At 38.9% G+C, this 20,432-nt stretch overlaps 1 protein-coding gene across 1 annotated transcript in view; it reads left to right on the top strand.

Annotated features, from left to right (window-relative positions):
• Positions 1-20,432, top strand: part of khdrbs2 (KH domain containing, RNA binding, signal transduction associated 2) — a 54,997-nt gene that overhangs the window by 770 nt on the left and 33,795 nt on the right. The window contains exon 2 of the mRNA XM_041050253.1: positions 10,111-10,238. Coding sequence (XP_040906187.1) covers positions 10,111-10,238 — 128 coding nt within the window. The remainder of the gene's footprint in view (positions 1-10,110; positions 10,239-20,432) is intronic.

Here is a 20,432-nt window from a genome sequence, read left to right as displayed (position 1 = left end):
TAATAAACTCTACCTGAGACATCCAGTGCAGGCTGAGATGAAAGTGCTAGTATAATTTATAACATGAATCATAGATTCTAATAGCTTAAAGAAAACTGTCTAATAAATTATTTAAGTGAATGTAGTTTAGCATAAGAGTCATCTTGTCTTTACATCAACGCTGTCATGAAGGTCACAGAAGGGACTCAGTGCCATAGAGACAGGTGTTCTACAGTCTTTTCCCTGACTTAATGTCACAGTTTGTCCAAAGGGTTAGTATGATCAAGTTCGGGCTGCGGCATGTGAAAGTATTTCTTCATACTGCAGGTAGCCTTATGGTCTCATTCATGCACTGAGGTTGTGTCACTTTTGATGGAAAACTCATCACCGCAAGGCAAACACGAGAGCTCAGCTCGGCTCATTCAGTCTAGAGACGTAACTTTTCCATTTCTCCAGCGCAAAATCTAGACTATGTGCTCTCTCCCGGTGTGCTTAGTTTAGACTGTGCAGGGTAGGTGCAAGTGTAATCCTAAAAATAACACTAATAAAGGTCTGAGTGATGTGCTGTGGAATGAATATATTTTTATTCTGGTATAACAGAGGCAAAGGTGCTCAGCCTGCATGGGCTTATAGGACACAGTACTATGTGCTGTGTTCTTGTATGAAAACATAGTGTATTAAATGTAAAAATGTCATGATTGTAAACATTTACTGTAGTCTGCACGAACCTGTCATTACTTGGAAGTAACACAAAGCTATTTTTGACATGTTTGTTAAAAGAGGTAAAGTCAGACTGCATGCTAGATTGATATGCTCTGATTGGACACGGTGTTTATGCTCTGGTGCTTCTGCCCCTTGAGCTTTCCCGTTGAAATGTGTTGATGAGACACCTGACAGTCCCGCTCTTGTCGCTAACTGTGATGCAGATGGGATCATCTGTCACACAGTACACTTTGCCAGATTTACTTTAAGGCTGACTCACATAGCCAGGAAATGAGCAAAAAACATTGTCTTTATCATATCTGCCATGGTGAACAGAAATTAGCATGTTAAAATGGTGTTATGTATGTACCTCACTTTTTAAAAATTTATTATTTATATATTTATTTCATTCCATTAAAGCAACTTTTTTTGTGAACTTCTAACAGATACACTTGTTCTTCACTTGCAATTCCCCATAATATAAATACAGCGCAGTACAGTACAGTCTAGAACAATACAGTATGATGATATGCACAAAAATACAATATACTGTAATACATGGTAATAGAACAGCATGTATTTCCCTGAAAAGAAGTTTGCAAGGTCAACAAAGAAATCTGTGTTTATCATACACAATAGAGAACAATCAACATAATAAACTGTCAGTTCAGTCAGTCGTAACATCAGCTCTGAAAATGTTCAACATAATCAGCTGTGGGCAGCATGTGAAATAATGCTTATAATTTTAGCCCCTTTCACACAGTTGCTATCATTTCTGTCAGTCTATGCTCATGTATAAAACAGAATCACGAATATCAGTGAACAGCAAGATAAACTGCGTTCACAGATTTATAGATTCACAGCTATTTATCACTGAATGGCAGAGCATGTAATCCTGCATTATTCACATCATGCACAATAAACAGCACAACATGGGAATTACCATGGTCCCAGTTAACAGCTCCATATTTATGAAATGAATTAGTTATGTGTTTAAGTTACTGTTGCCTCTAAAATCATTTGTCTTTCTTTGAGCAGATTTAAAGCTGTTGGGGACAAAGCTCTTCCAGGGGGTAGGTGGGGATAACTCTCTCAGACGGGAGGGTGAGCTTCTGTTTTTATTCGATAGTGAAAAGCAACAATAAAACATTGATGATTATTTGAAGAACTGTATCTTTAGAAAAAAACTATTTTTTAAAATTCGTTTTCAACCAGACTTCTCACTTTATCCTCCAGCCTGATCCTTCTTGGACTCAAAGTCAGCTCATTTCAGTGCAATAAGTGTGTAATGTCTTGTCAGATTGACAGATAAAAGTCAATTCCTTCACGTGTTGAACTTTAATTTGCCTCTGACTAAAGAACCGCGTAGCTGTTATAAAAGTGGGTTGAAGTTAGAGACAAGGAAGGGAAGCCTTTAATAGATCCCAGCGGTTTTCTTTTGCAATACTCGCCTACATGCCACATAGCTCAGTCTTGCCAGGAAAACCACTGGGATTCCTAATAAGGTGAAAAACAAGGCAGACAGGGATGTGGTGAGATGTCTGATGGGTAGGGAGAGGAATATCGGTTGATAAGAAAAACTACAAGCTACTGTATGTTTCCATTTTGGGGGTAAAGGGGACATTTCTCCACATTTTTTTTTTTTTTTTTTTTTTTACATTCACAGCATCTAGTTTACATTGCTGCTAAAGCTTTTTGGCCAGGTATAAGATCTCAAATGCCCTCACAAGTGCTGCTAGGCACAGTGACAATACAAACAAATCTTTATGAGATCTGAAGGATGTAGACTTCTCTGAATAAATATAAACTGTACATGGAGAACTAACACCATGAGTCATGTCTACTGGAACATCAGAGAGAACACAAGAAAAATCCTTACATCTGTTAAGTTTACCACGGTGTTTTCACCTATGGAATTGATGATGATTTTGGCACTTTAATATCTTTAAGAGTCAGTGGGTTAGATGCTTGAACTGCAGCTTAAACTGCCTGCGCAGAGTCTGCTTTTGATGTGAAACACCACAGTGTGTGAGCTCAAAACACCCTTTAATCCTCAGAATATCTGGGTTTTGTGCTCATCATGTTCATTTTCTCCTTGCATTTAGCCGTCCTCCTCCTAACCGTTTGAGCTTGAATTTTCACTTCAGCACTCAGCTGCACTTTCTTGTTGTTCCCATGTTTATACAAAGAGAAAACGTTCTCAGAAAGAGATAGAAAAAAGAGATGAAGTAACCAGCAGGTAATCACAGTGTCGGTGAGTTTCTGTTTTTTGCTGTACGCATTCGGTTTTCTGAATGTAGCTCCAACTTTAGGCTAATTAAGATGCTCAACCAAGGGTCTGTGAAAAACAAGCTCACACCACATCTTGGGCAATGATCCTTTAACGTTTGTTAAAATTATTCAGACGGTCCAGGAACCTGTGCAATGCACTGCCGCTGTTTTAGCTTTAGCTTTACTCAGCCGATAACAGAGAGCGGTAATTAGAAACTGAGATAGTAAGCTTCAGTGACTGTCTGTTGAGGAGATATAAATCATATTCTATACTCTGAATATGCATGAATGCAGAATAAAGTCAGTGAACAAATACTAATTTCAGGAGCACAGACTTTTCTTAACACATACATACACATACAAGTTTCCGGCACAGTCATAAAGTAGAACTTGTATCAAAAAGTCACATCTTACATTCTTACAATTGATTTGGATGAAGCTTCACCGCGGAGCGCAGTTCTGTCTGGAAACTCCAAGAATTGATTTTCACTTAATCTCTCTCTCTCTCTCTCTTGTTTATAAATTGTTGCTCACATTTTCAGCGTATCCATTATGAGATGGGCTGCTCAGTCTCCAGCAGTGACCCAGCTCGCAGCGACAGACAAACACCACCCCATGTGGTATGACCTATCAAAAGGACACAAAAATTACATTTCAGGAAAGTGAGACATTGCATTACATTTTCGGCATTTAGCCGACACTCTTATTGAGAGTGACTTACAATGAGTGCATGGGTCGAATAAGATTAAATTCCAAGGTCATGAGCATTTCAAGCAACAGAAATGAGTGGATGAGCCAAAGCCGCAGCACTCAGAAAATAGATATTAGATATCAGATTATGTTACTGTGCCTCTTGAATGTTCACATATAACGGGAAAGTTCTAAATAAAGAAATAAAGGGACAGGCAGAAATGGGATTTTTATTAGAAAACAAGCAAAATCAGGGGCGGGAACAGCAGTAACAGTGACATTGGATATTTAGGAAAGAAGCAAAATTACTGTCTTTGTGATGTTTATTATACAAATCCTTTCGTACACTGTGAATACATTGGGATGTGTTTAGTAAGTCACTTTCAATTTAGTGATTAGAAGCAAATTTGACCTGGCTGTCAGTCGTATGAGGTATATTTGATCCTCTAGGACATCATGACTTCAAATAGTGTGCTAGTGAGCGAGGACAACTGCCAAAAACGACCAGTTTATCAATTTTTCTGATGTTGTACTCAGTTTGTGCTCAGGGTTTTAGAAACCCATCAGCCTCCAGACCTTCCTTGAACCGTAATGTGCTGTTTCATCCAACATAACAGTAACTGCGTTTACACAGATTGTCCCGTCAGACAAGGAAACAAAATGCAAGGTGCAGGAAACCAAGTGAACAAAATCAGGGCTAAAAAAAAATGTTAAGATTTCCATAGCAATCATCAATGAAGGAATGAATGAATGAAGCAACCAACTAATCAATCAATCATGGCTGTTTTTGCCTAAATATTTATCACTGTACAATAATGTGCTGAAACCTTTGCATGAAAGGAACAGCAGCTATTGAAAAATGTGAATTTCCTTGACAATATGACATGAATTATATGACAAACAACCAAATGAAAATCAACAGAAGAAATTTGGACAAAAATGCTTCAAAGCTTGAAAAGCTGTTGAAACACCTCAGACAATTGGCAACTAAAATCACAGGACTAACGTGAAAGAACTGACCATTATATAGAATGCCTTCTGATGCTCCCTGTCGACCTTCTTTTTAATTTAATTTTAATTTCAATTTTTAAAAAAATGAAATGTTCCTGTAGAGTATTCAACAGAAAAAAACATCAGTGTCCATCAATACAAAATCCCCTTTGTCCCCTTATCAGCCTCTACCTAATGTCCATTTCTTCCTTATCAAACCAAGGCCTCCACGCTGACAAAATGTAGAATAAATAAATAAAATTTCAGTTTGTCAAATAACAGATAGCAGCAGTAGCTGTGGTAAATGCATAATTTCCATGAGCCAAAAAAGCAGAGCAGAAGTGTGTGTCCTATATGTATATAATAATGTATTTTTTACATGTTATCTATCAGACAAGAACCATGGTGTCTATCAAAGCTACAGCTGAGGAATGTTTTCCAACCTGTCTGTGCTGTGCATAGTTAGTGGTAATAAAAAGATGATTATTGAAGCACAATCATGATTAAAATGTGTATCATTTGCTTGCTTTTTAATACATAATTTGTGTGAATAATAATGACTTTTTCACTTCGCTTTCCATTGCACATTCAGCAGAGAAGTTGAGGATGGCTTTATAATTAGATTGAAGATTTAATACTTAATCACTATGTCAACGGCTAAAGGCAATTTGCCTCAATGCAGCTCAGTTAAAAACACATAAACAGCATGTGGCCAAACAGTGGCGCATATTTCCAACCCCATGCATTTATATTCATCACTCCGGAGTGAAAAAGGCCAAAGCTAATTGCGCGGCTCTTAGTTCTTCCTCCCCCACTCCCGCCAGGTCCACTCTGCTAAAGGGAGTGCCATTATGACCCTTTTCTGTGTTTGATGTGAACAAGCAATCAGTTATTGGAGAGTAATTTCGACTGGTCTTGCCAAATGGCTTATGAATAACACGGCAATTTCCTTCATTCATTTCCTTCCGTCATTTCATGTGGTATCACGTGGCTTTTTTTTTTTTTTTTTGCTTTTCGCGTGGCATTTCACGCCATTTCATTTCTCTACTCACTAACCCCCTAACCCTCCCCCTAACCCTGACCAAAGTGGCGTTAAATGACATGAGAAAAGCTCAATACCCCGAGACATGACACGCAAAATGTCCCAGAAAATGGCGTGCTATTTAAATGCAACCGCATGATATCACTTCGAGTAATTAGATTGATTCATTTTTGCTTCCATTGTGAAGTCATAATTGTATATACTGTTCAGTAGGTAGAGGAAATCATTGAATACTTTAGCTGTCTAAAGGCTAATGGCAGCACTTGACGAAGCCTTTGGTTTTCGGCCTCTTGCTGCAGTTGGTATAACTGCCTACAGTGCAATAAAACCTATAAATTAATAATCACTCAGCTCAGTATGAAGTGGTTTACCACTGTGTGAATCAAAGCATTTTTGAATGAGTATTTTAATATCAACCAACAATACAGTGACTCTCTAAACTTTAGCAACTTTAAGAGATTTTTAGGGATTTTTATTTAAAGCTTAAAACCAACAAGTGGAAAAGTGCTGTTCAGCTATAACTTACTAAAAATCAGCCCAAAGCCAAAATACAAGTATAAGCAGCTGGGACATATATTTTTCCAGTAATTTACTATCTGCAGTTTTTCTGTAATACTCGTCAATCAGTTTGCAGGTTATTCAAGGTTCCCTGTCTTTCAGCCAGCATTGCAAAATAAAAGGTGAGAGCAACAAAAGGGAGGATGCTTACTGCGTACATTATTTGTCTACACAAGGCACATGTCAAATTCCAGGACATCCTGAGTTTGCTCTGTTGGGCGTGATGAAGTTTGTTTTCGTGCTGCGTTTTGTCTCATCAAATCCCTTTGTGGCATGACAGTGCAGGGGTGTGGAGATTAATCAAACCTATGTTTGAAGATATTCATTTTGATTGGATTCATTAAGGTGGATCATTTTATCACTGTGAGTTTTCTATGGATTCATGTTACTCTGTTTACCCATCAGGAAAAAAAGAAAACATCATCAACCCCCCCAGCAGAGTATTAAGAGACGATTTGATCTCTCAAACATTAGAGATGAAAGCAGACACGTTTTACAAACCCCTTCTATTCAGCATTTAAAGAAACTGCATGCTTGTTGGACTGTATGGCAAACAATATATTAAATCTAATAAAGCTACAGTGTGAGGATAAACAGTCGAGCAGTAAACACATAATCTCCTACAAATGCTGAAGCTCCCATTCCCTTTGTTCTCATGTTATTGAGCTGCATACATGCTGCTGGTAGGAGCTCAAACATTACAGGCTTTACTGGACGTTCTAGTGACTTTTAGATTTCTGGAATTGAGGTCTGTGCACTGTGAAGGATTCACTTCATTTTGTGCAACACAGCCCATCACAATAAATGTTATTCATGGCTTGGTTTTCCATGGTGCAGCTGGTTTTCTGAGGGCAACTAGTGACTATTTGTTCAAAGGTGAATCAAAATGCTATCAAATCTGATGTCTGAATTTCAAAGAGAAACCAGTGCTAATTTACAGTAATTATGATTACAGTTTTGTGTAAATTTACTGACATTTTAGTGTTGTCCAGGATAAATGAACTCCAAACTGTCCCTCATCCCTCGTTGATGCTCCGTGTTGCTGCATACAGACCACAGCAGATGTATTTAACCTTAAGCCACGGCAGGCCGACTGAGCATATTTTCTCTTTTTCAGCAAAACCTAGTCTCCTAACTCATACAGTTGCACACATTTATCTGGGAGCTTCCCAGTTAAACCACAGGTTTTTTTTTTCCCCATTCTTGGCCGCTGAGCAGCTCCGCTGAAGCAGTTTGGGCAGCGCAACAGAGGGGATCAAGAGCACCAGAATAGTCACTGAGAGTGTTTTACTCTTTCAGTAACCCCAATGAGATTTTTTTTTTTCATCCTGTGTGAGGACTGAAACCATTGACCTTCCAAGTGCATTCTCGCGTCTCTGGTCTTTAGGCTCCCGCCACTTCCTACCATATATTTGACAGCAGTGATACCAATGTATTCCTTCACTATAAGCTCATTTTCCACCCTTTCTCTCCCTTTACATCTCCTATTCTCTCTCTCTCTCTCTTTCTCAGTAACACAATCTTCTTCTGAGTTCAATGGCGGGCTAAAGACCAGAATAAAGGTGTTATGTACTGTTGCAGAGTATAATCATCTAAACGGGCTATAAAAACATTGTTACTTTATTCAAATGATATGAACGTTATGCCCATTTAAAAGTTAAACACTCTACAGTGAGGATACCGTATAACCCAAAACAAATTTTCTCCCACTTGCAGAGGTCCAGAACTAATTTAGGAGGATATCATAAGAAATACATCCTTGATGAAACTGTGACTCTACAGTGAGCACAAAAAAAAACACTTTTAAATCCAAATGAGCTTCATGTGATGGTATAAGTTTTACTAATTGAAATGAAAATATACTTTTGCGTAGTTTGCAATAGGTATTTTATCAGTATATTCACTGCAGCAGCAGCTATCTCTTAAATGACCAAAACTTTAAAGAGCGTCTCAAAATTATGAAAGAATGTGTGGCTTGTCTATGCCGTCCACAATGACACATATAAGCATTTAACCTCTATCCACAGGGTAACATCATTTGTTAGTACCATCTAGAACCACTACTAATCACTACTTCATGAGTAAAACAGATCTGGGAATGCTGCAGTTAAGGTTTGGTGAGGTTTAGGCACATGAACAACTTGGTTAGGTTTAGGGAAACATCGTGGTTTGGGTTTGAGATACTTTGTAATAGCCTCTTGGTTAAGGTTAGGGAAAGATGGTGGTCATGGTTAAAAGAAACAAATATTGGCTGTCTTCACTAAACAGGAAACAAACCGCAGTCTCAATAGTGAGTTAAGACTCTACGTACTGTACTGAATAACCAAAAAAGGCTTTCTTCACATTCATTCTTTTGCAGTTTCCTTTTTTGAATGACCTCTGTCTTATGAGACAGTTTTTCAGCTTTGGTAAGAGTCGTCTCAGAGAGAGACTGCAAAAAAAAAAAAAGAAGTGGAGACAGCATGTTCCAATTTAAATGATCTCCCTCAGACAATCAGGCAGAATCAGAGAGACGGTGTCACGCTGGAAGAAATCGATGCATTTCAAGTTGGAATTCGGTCTTTGTGATTTCACAGACAATAGCTATATCAAACAAATGACCTTAATTCCTGCTGTTAGACTGAAACCACTGGCCATTAGAAACTGTAATGAGTGAATATTGGGGACCGCCTGGAACAGAGTGGATCATTAAGCTGGAGTTATGGCTGTCCAGAAGGTCATGTCAATGAAAAGTCTCAGAAAGACACTGACACGTTTAGCTCAGATTTTAAGTTGGATTCAGACACTTATGGGGATGTATTACAGTCCACAGGCAACCTCCTTCCTCTGTGAACATTTTTTATTTGTCCAAGCCAGATCTGTTTGTTAACCTCACAGCTCCATCGACTGCTGGCAGCTCAGATAAGGGTGAAGTGCTCCAGTCTAAATGAACTCTTTAAGTTTCAGTATAGCAGCTCAGGAGTGGTCGGCGACTTGTTCTCGGTCTTGTTCAGGAGCATCTTTTAATGTCCTGCAAAGTGTGTTGCTGAGTGATAATTAAAATCTCACTGTGCATTAATTATCAACTGAGGAGGATCCCTGCGAGATGAACGACAGTTACATTTCTAGTGCATAATGTATCGGGAGTGTTTGAGCACAAGTGCTATAAAATGCATCAGTCAAGAGATATCAGCGTTCCGGGTATTCCTGTCAAGCTGAAATGGACAGTTAATATCCACCTCTCATCTCTTTCCTATTTGCAATAACACTGGGGAGACACAAGAGGACTATTGGGCCAATTTGCACAAGATTTGCCCATCCTGTAAATTATAGGGAGAAATACTGCAGTTTGATTGGAACCAATGATCTGCAAATATGATCCTCACATGAGAGTTCACAGTTCTAATCTTAACCCCGAATGACTCTAATATCAAGCGTTTTATATGTTTAATCTGACATCTGTTTAAGTCCTTTGCTACGTGGGGATCAGAGACTGCTGACAGCCCACAAGAGCTCAGTTTGCAGTGAAGTGAGGCACAGCGAGTCGAGTGTGACTGTTTGCCTCTGTTGTTATTTTGATTGGAATTACTGGATCATGAGATTACAGGGCCTGATGTAAAGGACGTATCATGAGTCAGTGGGATAATCTCATGTCATTAAGTTTGCAATGCTAGCATATTTAAAGCTGAGACACAAAAATAATCTGCAAAACAGTCACAGTGTGATGCAGTGCAGAGTTAAATTTCCCCTATAGTGCCTTCAGCCTAACATTACACTGTTTGGATGTCACGCTGTACTTGGCTCCATGAAGATGTTGACTGATTCTTTTTCAGTTACATAACAAACTAATTATCTTTTTATCTGTTTTTTTTTTAATTTCATTTTGTTTTTTTCTGCAGAGATTGAAAAGTATGAGGGGGATGAACTGAGAAAAGATGGCGACATGAAGAAATACCTAGATATCATCAGCAATAAAAATATCAAGCTCTCCGAAAGAGTTCTCATTCCAGTCCAACAGTATCCAAAGGTAAGAAATACAACAACACACTGCACCTCTGTGGGTCCTATTTTTTTTTTTTTATTTTCTGGGGGAAAAAACTAAGCAGTCATAGAAATTTGCAGCATTTTCAAATATTTCACTTTTGACTTCAAATGTTGAACTGCAAGGCAAGATGCAAGAGGAGCAGGGCTACATTTGAAAAACACTGGGCTCGTGTGTGCTATGCTGGCTATGGTGTAGGGTGAACGGCTACGCGGTTCCTACTGCGTCGATTCTACGCGGAAAAATAAACTGGCCTTTAGCCTGGGTTCTCTGCTTCATCCTTTACACAAATACTTTTGGCAGTGAAAATCCCACGGAGTCTCAGACAGGCTAACAGAAAGTCACCGGGCAGTGTCTGTCTATTTTGATGTAGTCATCAAAAAACAAAGTTTTTACTGAACTAAAGCACCCAAGGGTACAGTGAAGAACAATGACCATAAATCACTGTGTGACACAGTACACGGCATTCTGAGTTATGCAATGTCAGTACTGTTTGAAGTGTAGCCTAATGAGGCTGCTCCACTGGGCAGCTCAGCAACAAGACACAGCTGCTTGTGTAGAACCAAAAGGCTTTACTGCCACTGTAATCAAGGAAAGCTGCTCCACTGACTTTGCATTTACACATTCGTGCAACAGGCAGCTAAGAATTATGGCATCAGTGCATCAGCACAGACTGCAACAAAACATACTGTGATATAGTTTCTTGATTGTTTGTCCTGCTCTGCAAATACCTAAGAAACTGCACAGGTTGTGTAACTGGAGGTGGACAAACAGATCAATGTTAGTTCCCGATCATTAGCATATACATTTATCTATGCAGGGAGTCTATTCTGTAAATATTGTATTGTACTTTTTTCCTATGCTTTACTGTCCTTATGAGTTTTTTTATTTTAATACAATATATCTCTGTGTCCATCTGTCATCATTCATTACGTACATGCCATATGTTACAAGCGATTTATCAAGATATATTATATTAAAAAATTCACTGTAAAAAAATCTTTATGTGTGCTGCAAGTTTGGCTAGAATTAGTTTGTTTTTGTTTTTTATTTTTTACATGAAACCCATCAAAATCTTGTCTAAAGTTTACCTTAATAACTCTGAAATATGACATCAAACTGATTTGGTAGATTAGTTAACTGAAACCAGCCAACACGAACACACTAACTGTGTACTTCACAGTCAGTTTGCAACAATATCTGCTCTCTGCCTCCACACCCTCACTCCACACCTTTTGTATCCACAATCTGAGATGAATCTCACCATCTCACTCTCATGGGACCATACTAGAAAGCTGGTGCAGCTGTTTTCACACAGAAAAACTAAACATCGATATGATGTTTATTTTAAACGTAGTTTGCCGGGTTTGTCCATCTAACTAGAGAAAGACTAGAGAAAAGAGGATGCCAGAGGGCCAGGGAAACTTTTAACTCTGCCTCAGGAGCACAGCCGATGTACTTTAGTCCAGTGAGCCCCTCAGGACACTCCGTAGAAATTAATTTGCTGTTTCCTCCTCAGGATCAGTGTTGAGAAAGTAATTAAGCTGTGTTCAGGAACTCTTCACTCTATTAAATTGATTTCTATAAAAAAATCTATAAAAATGCCAGTTGAGCCAGTTTCTTGTGAACGGAAGACCCACACTGACTCTGGGATATCTCATTAAGGTGCATTTTCTGTTCATCTATTACAGCACTTTTCACTGAAGTACCTCCTAACAGTGAACACTGAATTTCCCTACTGTATCTAAAGCTAAGAATAGACATATTCTGGGAGTGGCTCCACCTGAGACTTTCAGCAGTATTTGAGAAGTATGGTTCATACTCCAGTGTTAGGGTTAGGATTCAAAATGGATGTGAAGAAGCATATACACAAACAGAACTATACTGTGGACGTCTATCAGCAACCCTCTCTCTCTCTGTCTCTCTCTCTCTCAAATAATGTCAAACATACAGATTCTGTGAAAACATTTCTTCTTGGACATTACAGTTAAGACGTAAAATGATTTTTTTTTTTTTTTTTTTAAACCTACCTGCTGGCTAATTGCGTTGGTGTCCCAAGTGTGAGTCAGCTCCTGATTAGATGGTTAATGAAAACCAGTGGAGCTTGGAGTGAAAAACCTGAACAACATTGAGATAGATGACTGAGGTATAAAAAATGTATTGTCAAACAACATAGTTATGATTAAAAAAAACTAAACAAAACACAGGTACACAGTACACAGGCTCCAGGTTCTGTATAATGAGCATACTGGTGCCAACTCTGCAAAGTAAGCAAAGCAGTGATGTCCAGGGGGACAGAGCAGTTGTCCAACAACAGTTTCTGTGACCTAATTGCACAGTCAGCACCCCACAAGACTGCAATGTCACTATCTTAAACATCTTGGCAACACTGCACTTTCAGTTAATGGTAATTAGCCACATGAAGCAACTCTTTGATCAAGAGCACGTCCTGCAAAAGAGGATGAGAAAAACAAAAAAAGTAATGCAGACACTGGAAAGATAATACACAGTACCACGGAAAGTTCAAAAGAAGATGGTTTTGACTCTTACTGTACACAATTTTCAATTTTTTGCCAAAAGGACACAGTGCTCAAGTCTAAACTAGATATATGCTTTCAGACAAAAATAGCTGTTGCTATACTACATATTTATAGTGAGTTTCTGATAATACTGTAGAAAAATACGTTAACACCTGCAAAACTGTTTTTAACAGCCGCATGGCAGATTAGGGGACAAAGATTAATTTTTATAGAAGCTTCTTCTGTAAATAAAATAAATCCATTTATTTTGGGGCTACAACAGAGATAAACATTAATACTGTGCTTTCTGCTATGAAAAATGTTTGTACATTGTGACCGCACAGATATGAATCACTGATCAATATATTTGATTTTTTTTTTCCCCTCTGACAACATCTGGCCCTACTGAGAGGCACAACTAATTGATTTTATTTTACTTCAAATTGGAACCTCACTTTGTGTCTCAGCTATTTTGCGGTGCTAGTGTCTGTTATTCAGTAATGTCCAGTCTTAGTATCACTGGTGGCAGACCTAAGAATAAAATATCATAAATCTGTTCTCTCACGTTTCAGCAGTCTAACAGTGCTCATTCAAGCTTACACCTGTAAGTCTTGCCCCAAAGTAATTAAATACAAAGTAATTAAATCATTACTTGGGAGCACTCTTCTGCATGGCTTCGGATTTGACGATGTGACACGTGGAAGATTAATGTCATCTAACGATGAAACACCCAGTACTGATGAAATCTTTCTCTGCGGTACACTGACAGACACAAACTGTAGGCCGTTGTCACTGCAGACGTTTTGACATGTCGTAGCAATAAAAGAACAGGTGTTGTTAATAACATTACTGATGGCTGCATTTCATTTGCCAGCTACAGGCCTCAGGTATTGTGCATGCTGGCTCACTGACACACCTCAGTGTAATGTAATGTTATTAGTTCCACCGGTGTTTCTCCTGCAATGACAAACCAAAATGTCAGCCGAGAAATGGGCCTGTTTCATCCTGTTCTCATACATTGTTTCACTGTTTGGGTAAATTTTAGTGATAGTGATATCGACAAATCAAGCCCCAGGTGCGTACACATCTCATTGTTGAGACCCCGCAGGGTTAATCAAGTAATGCCGCAAAGTAAGTGAATGACTGAAACGCACAACATCACACAATATGTACCCGTTAAAATTAATCTGAGGAATTTAAACTGAAGTGTTTTCCACTTACTTCTAGGGGGTGCGACTGCACAGTTGTAACTAATGTAAAACTGTGATTGACACGTTGTACAGTACGTACCTCACCCACTGGGAGAGCTGACAGCTGACAAAGGAACATTTTTGCAAAAACAGAAATATGGATTTGTGCTTTTCTCAGCTTTGCTGCTGTCAGTAAAACTGTAGAATTAATGTCAGCAGTGGTGGAAGTTCAAATAATTTGAATAATGATACAACTTAAAAACACACCATAAAAAGTCCTTCATGAAATATCTTAGTCAAGTAAAAGTGTTGGAGTGTTATCATCAAAATGTACCAGTAAAAGTAGTCATTATGCAACATGACATCTGTCAGTTATATAAATATATTATGGGATTATTGCTGTTGATATGTTAAAATGTAAGAGGGGATTCGGCATTGTAGTTTGTTGAAGTAGAGCTAATTTCTTACACTTATGTACTTCCTATACTGTTTTTTTATGATGATGCATCATATTTTATTAACTGATCATATGTGTTTATCTGAAAAGTAACAAGTAAATACAGCTGTTAAATGAATGTAGTGGCATAAGAACTGAGGTATTTTTTTCTAAAATGTATACTTGAAATACTCAAGTGCAAGTATCCCATCACTGTATGTCAGCACAGTACTTGTAAATCTGATTAGTTACTTTCCACCACTGTTTGTCTTTATGTACTGTATCTATGATCAAAACGAACAACTTAATTTTGATGAAACTGTACAGGAAAACGTCTAAGATGCATGAATCTGACTCGGTAAAGCTGCAGCTGCAACACTGCGACACGATTTGGATAAAACCTGGAAGGATGATGCATCTATTTACAGACCGGCCGCTGTTGTATGCATCATTCATAGGGGACTACTTGTGTGTTTTGTGCACCACTCTCTGTAAAATCTGCGTTAAGGTTTGTTGTCATTATACAGCCTGTCGGGATAAAAGAATCTGGCCTTGAAGTGTTCCTCCGGTGACCTAACCATCACTTTCTACCTTTAATCTCCACTGAAAAAGTGATGAAACCTTGAAAACAGGGTTGATCTCAGTCCACGGGAGAAGAGGAGGTGCATGTGTACCTGTCCCCGTTTTGACATGTAAACAAATGATGCGCTCGCAGGGCGATTATGGAAGTCTTGAAATTGTACACTGGGATCACTATTTACTAAAGCAAAAAATATGATTAAGATAATCAGCATAGTCATTTTCATTATCGCTTAACTAGAATTTATCCTCTGCTGTTTAATGAGACAGCTTGATTAGCATCTCATAACCTTGGGGCATGAAATGGATTTTCAATGGCTGATACTGTCTGTGAGTCCAGTGCTGGGACTGTTGCGTATGAGAATGTCATAAAAATGATTTTTTTTTTGCCCTTTTAATTAGAATTAATTTGATTTGGTTGAAAAAAAAAAGATAATGGACATATTTCTGTTCTTGTCACATTTAAACAAGCTGTTTTACCTCTGTAGGGTATTTGCTTTAACTATCCATTCTGCAGGTGCATACACAACCCACAACACATTAAATTGTATTTTGTCCTTGTGGGTGCCACAATTTTGAGCTTATCAGTCTTGGGTTATTGTAACCTTTAAATAGTGCAACAGCTGTGCTGTACCCATAGAGAAATTCCATTTTTGTCTGCCCAGAGATGTCAGTGTCCCAAAGAAAGGCCTATCATGTGGAAAGGTGTTTTGCTTAGATAAGTGCTTGAATACAGTAGAGGGAGTACAGAGTATGAATTAAAATTAAGCACTTGTATGATAGCATCGCAGTTCCACTTTGGGATCCCACTGAGTCAGGGTTTGTGTGATGGCTTTGTCTGGGGCTATGCTGCTCATGAGATATATTAAAGATAAAATGCCTCCTCCATGTTAAAAACCTACCCACATACACTGTTCACCAGCTCTGTATGAGGTGCTAATTTGAACAGGGCTTTTTTTTGTTGTTGTTGTTTTTTTAAGTACGTATTGCTTTCGCTCTAATGTGACAGAAATCAAGTGAAATGTCAGCATGCAGCATAGATTCACTTGATTTTTAAGTGTTCTGTTGATTGACTCCATTGTCCTGAAATGAAGTGCACAACAGAAAGGAGCTGATCACAGCAGGAGAAAATTAAGGTAAATTGTAACTAATGGTGAGAGAGCTACGGGAAGACTCGAGAAAACAAAAATAAAGTAATACATGTTTAGAAAAGGATTTTGCTTTCACTTTAAAGCTGCTCATGTCAGTATTTTATATTAATAATGGATGAAATAATTAGCCTTATATTCCTGTATATTGACTGCCAAAACAGTATAGCATGAAGACTTGTATTTAATGTGTACGTCATAGCATAGGTATATAGTATGAAATTGAGATTAAGTCAAAGTGAACACTACATACCTGTCTATTGTTACATTTTGAGCCGGATTTGTAAAACTCTGCCTCTGTGTTTGTTGAAAAGGTAGAAGTGATTTGGGTTTTTTTGTGTGTGTTTATTTTTAAAGGCCATAGCTTGTTAGTGGCTTGCAAGAGGAGATCTCAGATTGTGTGAATTGATTTTCCTTTGCTCTAACAGCAAAGCTCTGGAGCTGCTGCTCTGACGGCAAACACACAGTCTGTCGAAGTTTGTTTGTCACATGTTAGAATTTGCAGTAATCGTGATATTTGTTTTGTTTTCTGTCTGTTTGTGTGTGTGTGTGTGTGTGTGTTTAGGCCATCTGGGCGACAGTTCAGGGTTTACATATTAATGGGATTCCTGACGTTTCTATTAGAACATCATGCTCCTGTTTGCTGTGATAAAGATGAGAAGGGAAGGTCTAGGTCATTTTGTCACCTTGTACAAATTACCCCCCCCCCCCCCCCCCTTTTTTTTAATTTCAATTGATTTTATTGTGCTTATCTCTGTGAAATGCATTGCTGCTGTGATAAGTGGTGTGTCCCAATCCAAAAATGACTGATTGCATATAATCTGATGTTGTTTTATTAATGTTTTGACCTGAGAAAACATCCTTAACTGAGACAACAGTTGTAAAGTAAGGTCATACTTTGATATCTGATGCCAGTGATTAGCATTCACAGTGAAAGACAGCCTCTCTTCAAACACTCAGTTGATTTGAATCCCTCTCTGAAAAGCTCACCAGGTGAACAGTAAATCTCCACCGCTTGTCAAACACGCACCAAACAAGCACTCATCTGCTTTCTTTAATGTCTGCGGGGTTGATAGGACGCACTCCTCTGACAGGCTCACAGCCCAGTCATCCCTAGCTGTTATTAAAGCATAAACCTCTACCTGAGGCTTTAATCCTCCTATCAGGCAGGACCTGGACTTCCCCAATAGCACAGCTCGCTAACCTGGCAATAAATGCCTCAGGACATCTGCAAATCTTGACTGGCCCCACTGCACTGCATTAAAGGGCAGCCACCATGCACATTTTACAAACTGAGAGCTGAAAAGTTGTTTTGTTATTAGATCTGCGGTGTTACAGCACCTCGACAAGTTGCAAAATTTGAATATTTTCAAGCTCCCCGTGGAACTCAAAAGCACAGAAACATCCTGGTTAGGGACATAAAATCATTCTGAGGTTGCTTTGATTTTTCGTTTATGTGACTGCATCCTTTCATCTCTGCTTTTTTATTTTGTGATTCTCATCTAATGACTTTTATTACTTTAAGTTTGGCAGCATTAAAAAAAAATCAAAGTCATTAAAGGAAGGAAGAAAATCTTTTCAAAGTAACACTTTATTTTAGTGTATGGAAAGATATTCTTGTGTGCTGCTTTGGCACTCAGCTGGGATGTTATTGTGTGTTCTGAGAGATCTCAGGTCTTGCAGGGCACCTTATGAAATAAAGATAAAATCCTGCAGCCTGCACCAGAAACAGTGTTTCTTTCATCAAATAAATGAATCCTGTTATAGGCAACAGGGGTTATTTTGTTTCACATACTGTATGTGATAAGCCAGATGTGGTCAGGCTTCACTCACTGAAACCCATATGAATATTAACTTGAATATTAACATGCTCAGGGAGGTTGTGGTGTGCTACAGGTGTAAAGCCATTTCAAAAGGATTAGTAGTCACTGTGCTTTTCACCATTATGCCTCTCTATAGAGCTGTTTGTCTAGATATGGTTTCAAGATCGGTAAAGGACCAACATTGTGTTACAATGCATCATTTGTAATAAAAAAAAAGAAAATATAGATTTAGGCTCAGCGGGATCATAGTGTGTCTGTTACTGTGTTTTCTAAGTTTTACATGTTTTACACGGGTTATTCCTGCTTCAGTCTTCTTGGTGTAGAAAACACATTTTATGCCCTGGTTTACACGTCTTCATGTCAGCAAAGAGCCTCGTGTCAAGTCTCAGCACCAGTTTCTGTGCTCACACCAGCATAGTGTGAGTACAGAAAACAAGCACAATGACAAGTGTGATTCCAGGCTTGTTTCTTTTGTGCCAAATTTTTTCAATATTTTTTTTTCTGCGACTCTCATTCACTGCTATCTGTCACCACAAGAAGACAAATGTAGATCGCTGGTATTTTTTAATATTGAAAGTTTGGGGGATATGAAACTTTTTTTATAAATAGAGCTATACAAAGGTCATTTATGAAACCAGACACCAGCACAACCAAATAAAAGAAGGAGAACACATGTGGATTACATATTACAATATATAACAACACTATTCACTATGTTTAAATTCCTCAAACCCTAACCCTATATGCAGTGGCTTTTAGCATTGTACTCCTATAATACTGTTGGACTAATGAAGGACAGTTTAAAAAAGGACCAAGATCAATGCAGCAGAAGAAGAGATCCACACATTCCTCTTTCTTGTCTAAGCCTGGTGCCTACATTACCCACAAAGCATCTCAGCCACAGTTGGAAATTCATGTGTTATGCTAGTAGCAGCTAACGTAGACTCGAACATTATCGGGCAACAGAGGTCTGATCAGTTCGCTTCTTTCTAAATCCACGTCCCCAGACCCAACCAACACTGACCCAAGTGACATCACTTGAGGAGCACGTTCACCAATTTGACAGCACATTTGCAGCCTAATGAAACATGCTGCAAATACAGAATTGCTGTTGTACAGAGCACATCAGAACTGAGTTACAAAGCAAGAATTTTTTTAGGGATAAATAGATTAAATATTTGCTTGTGTTTCCTTTATTTGCTGGACTTTTCTGTATTTTCCTTTGACTTTTTTCATGTTGCACTTGTGTTGGATGTTTCTCACTTTACTTGTGAGTGTTTTGTGTTTTGTCTTGCAAGACAAAAGCCCTGTAGACCAGCACGGAACTTCATAAAATGGGCGTTTTAAAATTAATATGCAGAACGTTCCAGGTTCCTACCCTGGTCTGGGCTCTTCTGTGCGGAGTTTGCATGTTCTCCCTGTGCCTGCGAGGGTTTTCTCCAGGTACTCCAGCTTCCTCCCACAAGAAAACATGCAAAACATGCAAAAACATGCACGTTAAGTTAATTGACTACTCTACCTTGCCGCTAGGTGTGAGTGTGTGGTTGTCTGTCTTTGTGTGTCAACCCTGCGATTGACTGGCGACCAGTCCAGGGTGTACCCCGCCTCTCGCCTGTAGTCAGCTGGTATGGGCTCCAGCTCCCTCTGACGGATCAAAGTGGTATAGAAGATGGATGTATTATGGGATGGATGTATTAGAATTTATCTTGCACAAAACCTCTCAATTAAATATTTGTCCTTCATGTAGAATGTACACTTTGTGAAACACACATAAGTAGATTAGTGCGCCCACTTTATCACTCAGCATTTGTTCAATGTCTACAATGTCTTTGTGGAAGAAGGATGTTGTGAATGCAACACCCTTCTTTCTAATATCTGCATAGTTATCAGTGTTGAGACTGCAGGGGGCACATAGCATCATTTCAGACCTCATTTAACACCGAATCGTGCCCCTTTCTGAAGCCCAAATTGCTCGCCATGGAGCAGCACAGTGGCTCCAGACATTCATTAGCGTAATGAAAACAGGCCACTCTTCTTCTACCGCCCAGCGAGCGCGTTCACGACGTAGCCGCAGCCACCATCTGCTCTCAAGCTCCCTGCCAGCTATAGGATAGTCCTGTCAAAGCAACCCCTGTGACGAAAGGCGTCCACAAAGGTTCCTTAATCATTCAGATCAGAGGACAGACAAGGACAGAAGGGATGCTTTTTTTTTTTTTTTTTGGATGGTTTCTTCTCTGTGTCCCTGACACCTCCCTTAACTGAGATGTAGCCTTCATTCATTATGTTAATCTTGTTCATAAAATAAGCTGAGTGGGCATTTGTTGGAGTTGAGTTGCAGTAGCCACACAGCTGGCAGTGAAGTTATTAGCTGCTCAGTCACAGTGGGAGAGGCCGCTTTGTGAAAAGGTTAATATCATTTTAGGGTTGGCCCGAGTATGTTGTAGTGGTCGGCTGACCACCTGTTCGGCTCTGGAGGTGGTCTCT

This window comes from Toxotes jaculatrix, chromosome 11 (genome assembly GCF_017976425.1).
Source record: "Toxotes jaculatrix isolate fToxJac2 chromosome 11, fToxJac2.pri, whole genome shotgun sequence".
Lineage (NCBI taxonomy): Eukaryota > Metazoa > Chordata > Actinopteri > Toxotidae > Toxotes > Toxotes jaculatrix.
This window is presented reverse-complemented; position numbering and strand designations above follow the sequence as displayed.